Genomic DNA, 12,615 nt, shown 5'->3' with positions numbered 1-12,615 from the left:
AAAGAAAATGAAACAAGACTCCCTAATGCATTTGTGTTTCTGGCATGATCTCAGAGGAGTTGAAGAATGAAGAATGTGGAATCCTTCCAGCTGTCATCAATAAAAAAAAAGAAGGAAAAAGAAAAATATTTAGAACTGGCCTGTAGTTGGAGAGCAAGGGAAGAAATAAGTTTTGTGGCCATTTATGTACTTCTGGATGACGATTGCCAGTGATTTGTATTATATACCTTTTTTCTGTAAATCATTTGGAAGAACAGCTGGGCTACCTGTGAGAGGGACTGGGCTTGAGCTGCTGACAGAGCACTTGTAGGAGGTTGGTTTCTAGCCAGACTCTTTGAGTCTTTTCCTTAGACTAGTTTTATTAAGCCAGGCTTAATAAAACTTTTATTAAGTACAGTCCCTCACTGGTCTTTCTGCAGCCCCAGAACCACCAGTTCTCAGTCTGTTTACACACATCAGTCTCCATAATCTCATCATGCTTTCAAATCAGTCTCAAATTGGAAACACAGGCTCAGAAATTCCTCCTTTTCTTCAAGGCAGCCTGATTTTCTCTGCACCATCTTCTCCAGCTGCATAGAGCACTCACAAGTATAACTGACTGGCCTTATCATGTCTAATAAGTTCATGGATTTTCCAGTTAATAACTGTTCTTTACCTGGTTTCTGCCAAATGCCTGCCTCAGATCACAAGGAGACAAACTATTCATGATTATCTAATAGAATTTTTTCTACATTTTTAGCTAGAAAAGCTAAAGGAGGGAGGGACAAAAGACTTGGAAAATGCATGAACTATAATAATTTTTTAAATGCTGAATCATTTCATCTGGAAGATTTTTAAGCAAATTTTTTTCACCTCTCATTTTGAGGATTTAAGTCTGTTTTTACTTTTTGTTTTTTAACCCACACTGAAAAGTTAAACAAAAAGTTTGAAATTTAGAGGGGGAAAAAACCCAACCCACATTTTCCTTTACACTGAAGTGGTTCATATTGCTCTTCCTAACCAAATATGCTAATTTAAAAAGTCCAGATTTCTTGTTTCATCCCTCTTAAGTTTTACCTTTTTATTTCTTTGGCTTCCACATTACTCCCTTTTGGTTTTGAAGCAAGTTTTTCAGCTACACTGAAAAACATAGTGCCAGGAGATGATGAAACCTGCATTGCAGGGTCACTAAGCATTTATATGCCCAGTCCCAGCACTTGATAGAATAACTCCAAGCCATCATTTACTACTTGAGCTCAAACTCCCCAAACTCCCTTCTCTTCACTTTTGTAAATTATGTTTTCAGAAACCTAAAGCTCACAAACTAACAAAAATTTGACACCTTTTTGTGTTTGCTAATCCCTATAATTGACAGGTTTGTGCCAAGTAAAACAATTATCCACCTGTTTGTGAGAACAAGTAATAACCAACAGGCTTAAACACTGTTTTTTTAGGCAGAATGTTTCACACCTCATTACATAACTGAGGACTTAGCCTGGCGTTTAGTGTACAAAATTCCTGCTGATTCCAGTAGAATATGTTATTTGTAAACCCCAAAATAATTACCATGGCATATACATTACAGATTTAATTCATTCAGTATGCAATATTAAAGTCCAGAGTTCTGAGTTCTTCCCAGATCGTGTGGATTTGGAGTTGGGACTTCCCATTTTATTCCATACTAACAACAGTCCTCCAGGTCTGAAGACTGAAGACCAAGAAGGAAGGCCCTTTCAAAATAACAAGGTCATAAATGTTTTTTCTTAGGGAATAATGAGATAATACTGAACTTTCTGTTATTATGAATGGAATTTCTGGGACATGGTAGTTCACAGTGAGCCAGTCCCTCTTTTGCAGATTTTTGAAAGATCTGTCAGCAGATTAAAGAGCTCCTAACTTTTAGGGATATGGTATATATAGGTTTCTATAACCACATATTACTTTTTAGTAATTTATAAAAAGTTATTAATTTTCTAGTGTTCTAGGTATTGTTCCTAAATTAGTATAGCATGAGGGACAAGGAATCTTCTCAAAACAGCACCAATTCCATACCAAATTGCCAATTTTCCTTCCTTTTGATTTACTAGGTTTTTTTCAGATCCAAAATATGCAAGGTGAGTATCAGTTATCACTACAATCACAAAAGATGCTGTTATGGTTCTGCTTGTAGGTATGTATTTATTTATTTCACAAATCACTAGATCTAACCTGAATAAAAGTAGAGAAAAGCTCTGTTACTGAAAAATCCAACTGTTCCAGCCCAGCAAAAATTCATTAAAACAGAGAGGAACTATTGTACAGCAGCAGCATGTGAGGCAATACCTTGGTGGGGCAAGGCAGGGATCGAAGGAGAGTGGAATGACAAATAGCATCCTAGGTGGATGGAAAAGGTCACTGCAATAAAAGCAACCTTGGGAACTGGGAGCAAGTGCAACATTGCTGCAGACTGGAAGAAAACACAGAACTCCAAACAGAACAGAGCAAGAGACAAAATTTCATTCACGTGTGGATGTCACAGACTGAGCTGTGGAATCATTTGGGGAGCTGACCACACGGAGCAGGATTCCCTCCGTGCTTTGATATCAAGTGATCTGAAAAAGTAAGCATTTACTCAGGGCAGTAATTAACATATATAAACAAAGTCCTCAGCTTTTCTGTGTAAGAATCTGGCAGAAAAATAAATTAGACATAATTGTAATGTAACAAAAAAGGCAATATTGTTTAGTTGATTAGCTTACTTGAGAAAAAGATATAACCCCTCATCTTTGGTTTCAGTACGTGATGATTTCAGACATCATGGGAATCACAAAGAACACAGGAACTGGCCATTTCAAGACTTGCACTTCAGTTCCTGACTTTTTAGAGTGCACTGGCCCTATCAGGGCAGACATGGTGCAAGCACAGAGCATCAGCACAGAGAGCCCCAAAGAAACCTCATGCTCAGCTCTGAATGCAGCCCCTCTCAACATGTGCTCAGTCTCCCAACATCAACCCTGTGGTTGTGCACCTCCATCCTGCTCCCTTCCCCAGGGCATGTGTGTAATCCTGCATCAGATAAAGGAGCTGTTTAGTGCAGGAACCACAGGCTTTTGTTAAATTCCTACTGTAGCAGTGGCTGCACAAGGTTGCTCAAGTTGAGACTTATAAAGAGAAAATCCTGCTCTACAACAGCATTCAGCAGCAAAAGGCAGCAGAAGATGCAGTGATGCAGGCAAAGGAGTCCTCTTTACAGTATGGCTTAATACATTTGAAGAACTGGGTAGGGAGTAACAGGAAAGGAGATTTTGCTTGGATGAGCCCTGTTTTCAGTGGAGGGTTTCATCAATAAAGCTGTATGTGCATACCCTTTTTAAACTACCTGATCCCAGAGGGCAACAGGGCTGCAGCAGGTAAAGAGAAAGGGAAAAATATTCAGAGTGAAGTGACAGAGTCCAGATCTCTTTCTGTTTATGCTGAAGGGATGTAGAAGACATGCATGGGAGAACTGTCAGGCAGAGAGTCAGGCATGAATACTGGGAAAAAAATAACAGGGAGAATAATTAATAACCACTGAGCAGTTTTTACAGTGATGTGGTGAGGTCTCCACCTCCTGCAGTTCTTAGAATAAGATTGAATATCTTCTGAAGGAAAAGAAGTCCTAATTTCTATTGATTTCATCTTGCTTTATATGAAGACAAACGAAGTTTCTAGAGATGTTAATGTGATAAATAGGTGACATATTTACGGGTTTGCCTGATAAAATGCTAATATTTATAAGCATATTAGAAACGGGTAAATAAAACTGTAAATCTATTAATGTAATTTTATAACTAGGAGTAATAATTAAGCACTAGATAACTGCACAATTTATCATTTAAATAAAGCTTATCAAAATCAGGAAATCCATAAGACAAGTTATTGACTCAGATGAAAAGTGTCTCCTTGCCTTCAAGTGTTTGTAACGGCACTTATTTGGATTTATAGGGAGAAAGAATGAAGTTAATAACTTTCTGTTATTACAAAACCAGTCAACCAAGCCACCCACAGAACCTTCTGTGCACAAATATTGCAAAAAATTCTTTAAAAAAATTTTACCCTAAATTTTAGGTTCTCTACTTTGTAGCCCCTGAAGCGCAAACAGCTTGCATATGCTCGACTCTTCACTTTCAATCAGCTACCAAATTGTGTTGGTAACAGCTAAAAACATGAAATGTTTTCTAAATGTTGCCTTTCCATATAAACAGCAGCACTATCCACCATGGAACTTGTTAGGACTGTGCCATTGCCAGTGAAAAGGAGATGCAGTTCAGAAGATTAAGAACTCTGGATCAAAAGACAAAATTATCACAAAGCCTGAAAAATTCTTCCCACACAGCAAGACTTACAGCAGAGAGCATTAGCAAGAACAGTTTTCTACACACAGAGTTAAAACACACAAATGTCTGAACTCAGCATATGAAGGAAAAAGCAAAAACCACTGATTTTTTTCTGCTTATAATTGTAATATCCTCAGTGCCTTCCAGTTTTCAAGTGTGGTACCAAGTCTAGGCACCCATTTTCTTGGTACAATGACACAGAGCAAAAGTATCTAGTCTTTAAGTTTCGAAAGCTTCAAAAGTTTTCAAAAGTTTCACTGTTATTGGTGATCTCTAAGCAGCTGCCAGGAGACAGAATGAATATTGGCAATGAGAAAAAACAAGGCCTGACTGGCCACAGTCACCAAGTTGTGTCCCAGTCATCATGGTAGAGATCAGAAAACAGAGCAATATACTGGAGAAAGAGAATCTTCGAAAGTTAGTGCTGCAGCTGCATTGCTGTGGGACTTTTATTGCTACAGAGGCTTCCAGTTAGACACATTTACAAGCCTTAAACTAAAATGATGTAAAAGCAGCTCAGAAAAACCTTTCCAGCTCTCAAAACCATGGTGAGCTTAAGAAAAAGACAAATACATAAACAACAGAATTAGAGTGTTTTCCATTCTATAGCTTCTTGTAATGCACTATCATTTTTATTGCCACAGAACCTTCTGTTTGAGATTTGTTTGCTACAATTATAAATTCATAAATTAATAAATATAATGTTTCTGCAATATCTTAATATCTGGAATCATGTCTTCTGGCTGAAATTCAGACATCTGCTGGCATCATCCACAGGGTACACAGATTAGCAGCAGCAATAATATCAGTAATAGTTGCAGCAACATGGAGCTGATACTTAAGAAAAAGTACACCCTTTGGTTTCAATGGGAAAACAGTTCATGTTGTTCCCTCCATTTCCAATTCCAGTTCAAGTTCTAAAATTAGACTCAGTGCTCAAGAGATGCAACAGAATGAGAATGTGACTGGTCATTAAGGATTTAGAGAATTTAAGCGTTAGAAACAACTTTGGAAAGAAAAAAACCTCTTAAAAGACTTTGCTTCTACATAGTTGCACTGTTTAAACAACATGTGTAAGAGACACTATTGCTTAAAACCTCAAATCTTGGCCAGGCTTGACAGCATAAACACCAGAAACCAACAGGCTTTAGTGTCTGTATCTTCATTGGATTCTCATCTGCTGAAGAGAAGAGTAAGGAATATAGGGTGGTTTATGCTCTTGAGCTACATTAAGTGTTAAAGACAGAATCTCCAAATTAGTGTTGCTTTCTGCTCCTTCCAGGGCAGTGCCCAACAGCCATGGGGGCCAAGGTAGGAAAAAGGCCATAGCACTGAAATGCTCAATAATGGTAACAACAATTGACCCAGAAACAAGCATACATCATTTACTCTTAATTTAGAAATAGAAATTAAAACGCTCAATTTACAATCCTTTTTTGCATTGCTGTAAAATGTCACCAGAAGAAAGTTCCTTATGGTATTTCCTTGTGAGTATATTGAATAGGAAGTACTATTCCTAAACAGAATCTTATACACAGCTGCCTTTTTGAGGCATATATAGGAAAGTATTTGAAATAATTTAAAAAAACCTCAAACCTGGAAACTTAACTGACTTTTACTGTTGCTGGTCTAAGCATAACTTAACAAATTCTACAATGAAATCTGAAAGACGTTACAGAAAGATGCTGCTGAAATCTTAAACTTATACAGCAGTTAGGACAAAAAAGTGACAGTGGAGAAGGCCAAAATTTTCTTTCTGATTGCTGTTCCTCTGTGCATCATCTCAGAAGTGATGCACAGAGACCAAACTAAACAAAACCAAAAGTAAACAAACACCACAACCAACAACAAACACTAAAGTAAAACAACAGCCCTTCTCACAGCTCCACTTGTCACACTGACAAGGAGAGGGAGATTTTAATTCCTTATCTCCCTTGTTGCTACTCTTCCCCACTGTGATAAGATCGCCCTGAGCCTTTTCTTCTCCAGGCTGGACAGTCCCAGCTCTCAGCCTCTCCTGATGTATCAGATGCTCCAATCCCTTGAGCACCTCAGTGGTCTTTCCTGGACATGCTCCAGGGAGCTCATGCCCCTCTTGTCCTGGGGAGCCCAAAACCCAGCACTCCAAAAGGGTCTCACAGAGCAGAGAAGGATCCCAGCCCATGACCAGTGTCAGTGCTTGGCCCCAGAGCACATTGCTGGCTCCTGCTCAACCCCCTGCTCCTCAGGACCCCCCAGGGCAGAGCTGCTGGTCAGTCCCAGCAGGTCCTGGTAGGGGGGTTATTCCTCCCCAGGAATAACCTCTGCATTTCCCTGTGCTGAACTCCATAAGATCCCTGTCAGTGTTTTGTGCCTGGTTAATCACAGAACAGCTCCTCCAGCAACTGGGTATCACCCTGGGACAGCTGTGCACTCCAAGTGCCTTATCTACAGTTTAAACCTATGTCTTTCTGGCAAAAAGAGCAAAGTGCTACCTACTAATATATCCAAACTCTTTTGTTTAGTCTTACGTAAACCAAAGTCGATCCTTCATGAGGATTAAAAAACCAAAAAGAACAACGAAAAAAGAGCTATATTTTTGTTGCTGCTACTTTATTTTCTGTCCTGTAAGCTGATAGATACAGAAACTGTGGTCTCCACTGAACTGGGGGTGATACTTAATCACCTGAAGGAGATGTAATTATTTTTCTGTCGGATTCATTTATTTCTTAAAGATGAATATCTGCTGTATGGGTTTGCATTATAGACTAGAAACTGGAACTACTTCTTTATTTGATGCCAGATTGTAGAGGGTTATAAAACAAACACTTCCAAGTACTCTCAACAGAGGATCTCAAATAAGACCTCCAGTTACAGTGCATTAATGAAAGTCCTGGCTTCTTAAAGAAAAGAAGATTTTAACAAACTGGATTAAACTGCATGAAGGTGGTGGAAATTACACATTGACAATAATGAGATTCTACAGACAGGTTGTAACTGTTGAACATAGGATATCCTTTAAGATATTTATACTGAATATAATTAATATTGATATTTTACATAATATTACCACATAATAGGGTCATAAACATAAGGAGTCATATTCTTTAGTTCAACTCTAACTCTCGGACAACATTAAAGAACAACAATTATCTCATTCAAGCCAACCTGCTTCTCTCTCCTTGCTGCCAACAATTGCTTGTGAAAAAAATCAAAGCAAATTGTCTTTTAAGCAGTGTCCAAACTACTCTGTGGGCAAATACTGTTCCATTGAGCCAAATGCTTTGTATCGTTGTCTCTGAGCCAAAAAGACACGTTAACACTGAAAAAGTGGTCACAGTCCCCCTTCCAGTTAAACTTCAACTTCTTGGGAATCATGGCAACATCTAAACCACAGTTTAGGGTGATTTTTTCCCAAAATCCAAATACTCCAAAAATCATTCTGCTTCTACTTTTACTTTCTCATTGTTAAGAACGGTTGAAGCTGATGAATGTGCCCAATTATAGATCCACCATATGAAAGACAGATATGAAAGATTGTGTTGAGAGTCCAAACTTTGGTTTAGGAGCAATTAATCCTGTATAATAAAAGCAAAGGTGCAGACAACAAAACCCCTTTTTTTTCTATATAAAGGTTAAAAACAAATTGTTACATTGTATTATGAGTGAAGGCATTAAAATGTCATTCCAACATGATAAGTCACCTTATGTTACCAGAAAGAACATATATACAACACAGACAGGAAGAAGAAACAAACCTATTCCTACTTTAGCTGTAAGAGACCATCCTAGAAAATGGTGTGACAGGAACTGACCTTCTTTCAAAAGGGAAAAAAAAAATCCACTATCTTTTCAAGGATAAAAGGTCTCATTTCCTTCTATAATATTTGTGTTTTTCAAAATACTATCAGCAGGTGCACCAGATTTCAAAAACCTCTTGTCCTTCATCACATATAATTGTGCTGCATATTATATTAAGAAATACAAGCAATGCAAGTGATGGGAGTTCAATTAAAACCAGCATAATATCTTGTTGCATAGAAAATGATTCTGCAACTGAAATCAGGTTCTAATGAGAGAAAAAAAGGAATACATTTTCACATATTTTTAATTACACAGAACTTCCTCAAACATGATTTTTAATAATATATTCCATTAGGTTAACATCATATTTAAAGAAAGTGCATTTTCTGATTTCATTTTAAGTCTGATTTTGAGCAATTATTGTGTCATTGTTCTGCAGTAGAAAGGTTGAATTCATTTACTGTGTGGTTATGCTGGTTATGATTGATGCCACTTCTCCAAATGATAAACCAATCACCCCGATGATGTAATGTCATTTTAAGAGTGCTATAATCACATTTCTCTCAAACTGGGAGCTCTGATGAGTTCTAACAAAGATTTATTGTAGATTAAAGGCCTTCCTAACATCAACAATAGATTGCTCATTTGATAGAAGATTTGATTAGGTAATTTTTTTTAGGCAAACGATTTTTCCACATATATTAAGAATGGTTATTGTGAAGGGCATAGGGCAGTACACGTGGATGAGCATCACCTCATAACCAAAAAGATTCATCTTAAACCTGTTGAGGAGCTAACCTGTAATTGTAGAGGTTGAGGCAAGTGTAAGCATACAATCAGACAAACAAGAGGACACTTCTACAAAGCAATTAGTACAAGACTTCAGCAAATATTTCATATTCAGCATGTACTTTAAAGACTCTCATAGAAATGTTTAAAGAAGAACCTAGAAAACGCTGGCAAATATTTATCAATGATTCAAAGATTATCTGGGATCTAAGCCTTAAATCTAAGTATCTATAAATCTTCTTTTTTAACCCAACCCCAAATCCAAACAAAATATTTACATTTATTTACTATCTGCCAGATGTCTGCATCTATGTTGCTAAGTTTCCATAGGAACTAATATAGATATTGAAAAAAAAATTAAAAAAAAAGGAAAAAAACCCCAAACCTACAACCAGAGCATGATATATCTTTCCCTATCGTGTAGATGATAAAAGCTGCTCTAAAAATCTTTCAGGGATAATGATGAGACTCAAAAAATGGTAAGATTTATTGTAAATATCATTAGCTGTGGTATTTCCTTATAAACTCTGTAAGGGAAACATTGTGAGAGCTACAGAAAACAAACAAACAAAAAAACCAAAAGCAAAAACAAACAAAAAACCCCCCAAACCAAACACTAGAAAATGCCTATTAGTTTCCAGAGGATGCATTAAGTCCAGAAGACCTCATGCTATTGGACACACAGTGTTGATCAAATACTGATGCATGTGTCTATGGTCTGAAATTTAAAAAAAAAAAAAACTAAACCAGACACCTGTTTCTTATACCCTGAAAATTAAAAGTCATTATATATTATACGACTGTTTATTAAAGAAGTAAATGGGCTATGTTGGGGAAAACTGCTAAAATATAGAATGAACAAATCAAAGTTTAGAGCATGCCAAAAAGGCTCCTTGGGTCAGCCCACAGAAACAATTGTCAAACACAAAGCTTTTAAGGGTATAAAGAAACAGTGATTATTATTTAAAATGAAACATAAAGAGCTCTTCCATCAAATTTTCAGGGGGTGTTTTACTGCAATTTCCCTCATTTGGCTTCCTAAGAAAAGCCCTGCTGGTTCCCTCAGTCCCAGAAGGGGCTGCAAATACCAAGTACCAACTGCTCAAGTATCCTCCAAGTCTCTTTTTTAGTTCATATTCCCTGACCTTGATTTGCTTCTACTTCTTTCATCCCTCTCCCATTTAGTTTTCCCATTCCCCTTAAAACCCTCATAAAATGTTTGATCCACCACATCCTTTAGACAATGTTCCTTCTTTTGTTCTTTATTCCCTTCTTCAGCTGTTCCCAGCTCTGAGAGGAAGCAAACACCCCCCAAATTCCTCACTGCAGACAGGTAATGGTCCATTACCAACCTGTGAACCAGAGCTGCTTTTTCCATGAATATCACATTACATTTCTCTGCCCTGATTTCCTCTGTCATTTTATTGCCCTGTTACTTGGTCTCACAGGTGCTTTTGTGATTCCTCACAGGCTGAGCTCATTCTTACCACCCTGCCATCCCTTTCTTACCCCACAGCTCACCACCTTCTCCAAGTATTTTTATGTCCCATGAAAATTCATTGGGGAGCTCCAACTTCTGCTTACTGCCTTTCAAATAACCACTTACCACTTACCTCCCCTCTTACCCTTATGTTACTTTAGTTTCCTTAAAAATGTTTAGTGACAGATTTTTCTGAGACTTTTGAAAACACAGAGACCCTTCAGTCACCCGGATCCCCCTTACTGGGATGACCCCTGCAAAGGACTCTTGAATGTTCTCAGGCATGAAACCACACTGATTCAGAGATAAATCATACCCACTTCTCCACTCCCCACTTCCATAATTTTTACTGAGTTGCCCATCACAGATTTTGAGGTCTGCAGGTCCCCAGATCCCCCTGAACCTCTTAAAAACCCCTCAAAACGGGCATCATTTTTACCATTCTCATAATTCAAGCATTATTAAAAGAAGCACACTCAATCTCTGAATCATTACTTCTTTGTGCAATTATATTTTAACATATCTCAACGGGGTTAAGGGATAATTCAGGGTGGAAGGAACTCCCCAGAGGTCCCTAGTCCAGTCTCCTGCCAAGCAAGGGCAGCTCTGAGGTCAGAGCAAGCTCAGGATTTTAGCCAACCTGTTCTTGAAAACCTCCAAGGACAGAGACTGTACAGGCTCCCTGGGCTACCTGTTCTAATCCAATGCTTAGGGAAAAAGTTTTACCTTATATCCCCTCTGAATCTTATCTTTCCACTGCTCACTGTCTCATCCTCCCATCACACACCCCTGTTACAAGGCTGTGCTGGGAGCACCCACAAAAGCCAACAGTTCCACACCACAAGTATCCCCAGCACTGTTCAGAGGTGTATTGTTACAGGAAAGAGACCCCTTAGGCAGATCAGAAACTGCATCTAAGATAGAAACTTAGTTAAATAGACAGGAACTGCACAACATGTTAAAAAAAAAAGAAATAGGAAATATAAGGTGCCAAAATAGCCTTCCTTTGTTTTGCCTATATTTCAAAAAAGGGATTGCATCTTCATTCCTCAAGTTTTGGCCGTCAAAGTGAAAAGTCAGCACCTGCTAATAAAAATAAAAATTGAAAATAAAAATTAAAAGAAGAAAAAAAAGTACAGAAAGAAAACTAAGGAAAACCCTAAGCACTACAGATTCCATGACTGATAGAGCTGCAAATGTTTTGAAACAGTGTCCTGAAAGACAAGAATTCATTTGCTGAAAAATAGCAGATCTTAGTTAAATGTGACATTGTAAGTCCAGAACCAGACAGATTTGGAAACACGAACAGACATAGACTGGCAGAAGCAACATGCATTTTTAGATACAGAACCTCATCACCAAATGAGATATTAGATTAGTCCATGCAGAAAAAAGAACATTGTGTGTACATCTCTCTCCCACAAGATATATCAAGGAGCATGAAACCGACTTTGAAAAATAAATCCCTCTGACGTCAGGAATTCAATAACATTTGTACACTGCTTATAAGATACCTAAAACTAAAAATCTCCTTACAGTAAAACGAAGGCAAACCATACATGATGTATTGTGTTTCCAGAAAAGTTTCCATGAAATAAACCAGTAAGATTTTGTTGCCCCATTTCCACAGATGCTCTCGATTTTGTGCTGATGCAAGAACACATTTGCAAATTTAAAGTAAAAAAAAAAAAAAGGCATAAAACTGGCACAAAACATGTCACAAACAAACTCCATATGTTTGCAATTTTCTTACCACTGCTGGAAGCCTGCTGTGGGCCCGAACATGCTCTCAGCAGATATGAGTTAGGAGAGAACTCCTCGTCAGGATTGGTGTCCATGATTTGATGGGACGTGTTGCTGTCTAGCAATGGCATCTGGCAGCTAACTGGTGGAGGATTATGAGAACTGGGCAGCTGAGCAGATGGGAGAAGGCTGGACGAGGATGTAGGTGGAATGGGACGACCTGGGAAAGAGGACAGAGGGATCAAAGATCAGCAATGAATGTAATGAAAAAAACCCAACAGCCGAGTAATTGCACAGTAACTGCCCGTTGTTCCATCCCAGCACTGCTGTGCAGAGCCCCTCAGTCTCTCCACTGGTACCAGCTTGTCCCTTTGTATCACATTCAAGGCACTGTAAGCAGACATGTTGTGAACTCATTCCAAAAATTCCCCCTTGCAGCATGGGCTTGCAGCTCCTCAGGTGAACAGATGCTGGTTAATGCCACTG

General features: G+C 38.2%; 1 protein-coding gene across 1 annotated transcript in view; it reads right to left on the bottom strand.

Annotated features, from left to right (window-relative positions):
* The window catches only part of TENM2 (teneurin transmembrane protein 2), a 489,523-nt gene that overhangs the window by 211,976 nt on the left and 264,932 nt on the right, over positions 1 to 12,615 (bottom strand). Inside the window, 1 exon segment of the mRNA XM_029960226.1 lies at positions 12,140 to 12,349. Coding sequence (XP_029816086.1) covers positions 12,140 to 12,349 — 210 coding nt within the window.

Source organism: Manacus vitellinus, unplaced genomic scaffold (assembly GCF_001715985.3).
Source record: "Manacus vitellinus isolate BGI_N305 unplaced genomic scaffold, ASM171598v3 scaffold_25_pilon, whole genome shotgun sequence".
NCBI classification, from domain to species: Eukaryota; Metazoa; Chordata; class Aves; order Passeriformes; family Pipridae; genus Manacus; species Manacus vitellinus.
Note: the sequence above shows the minus strand (reverse complement) of the source record. Positions and strands in the feature narration are given on the sequence as shown.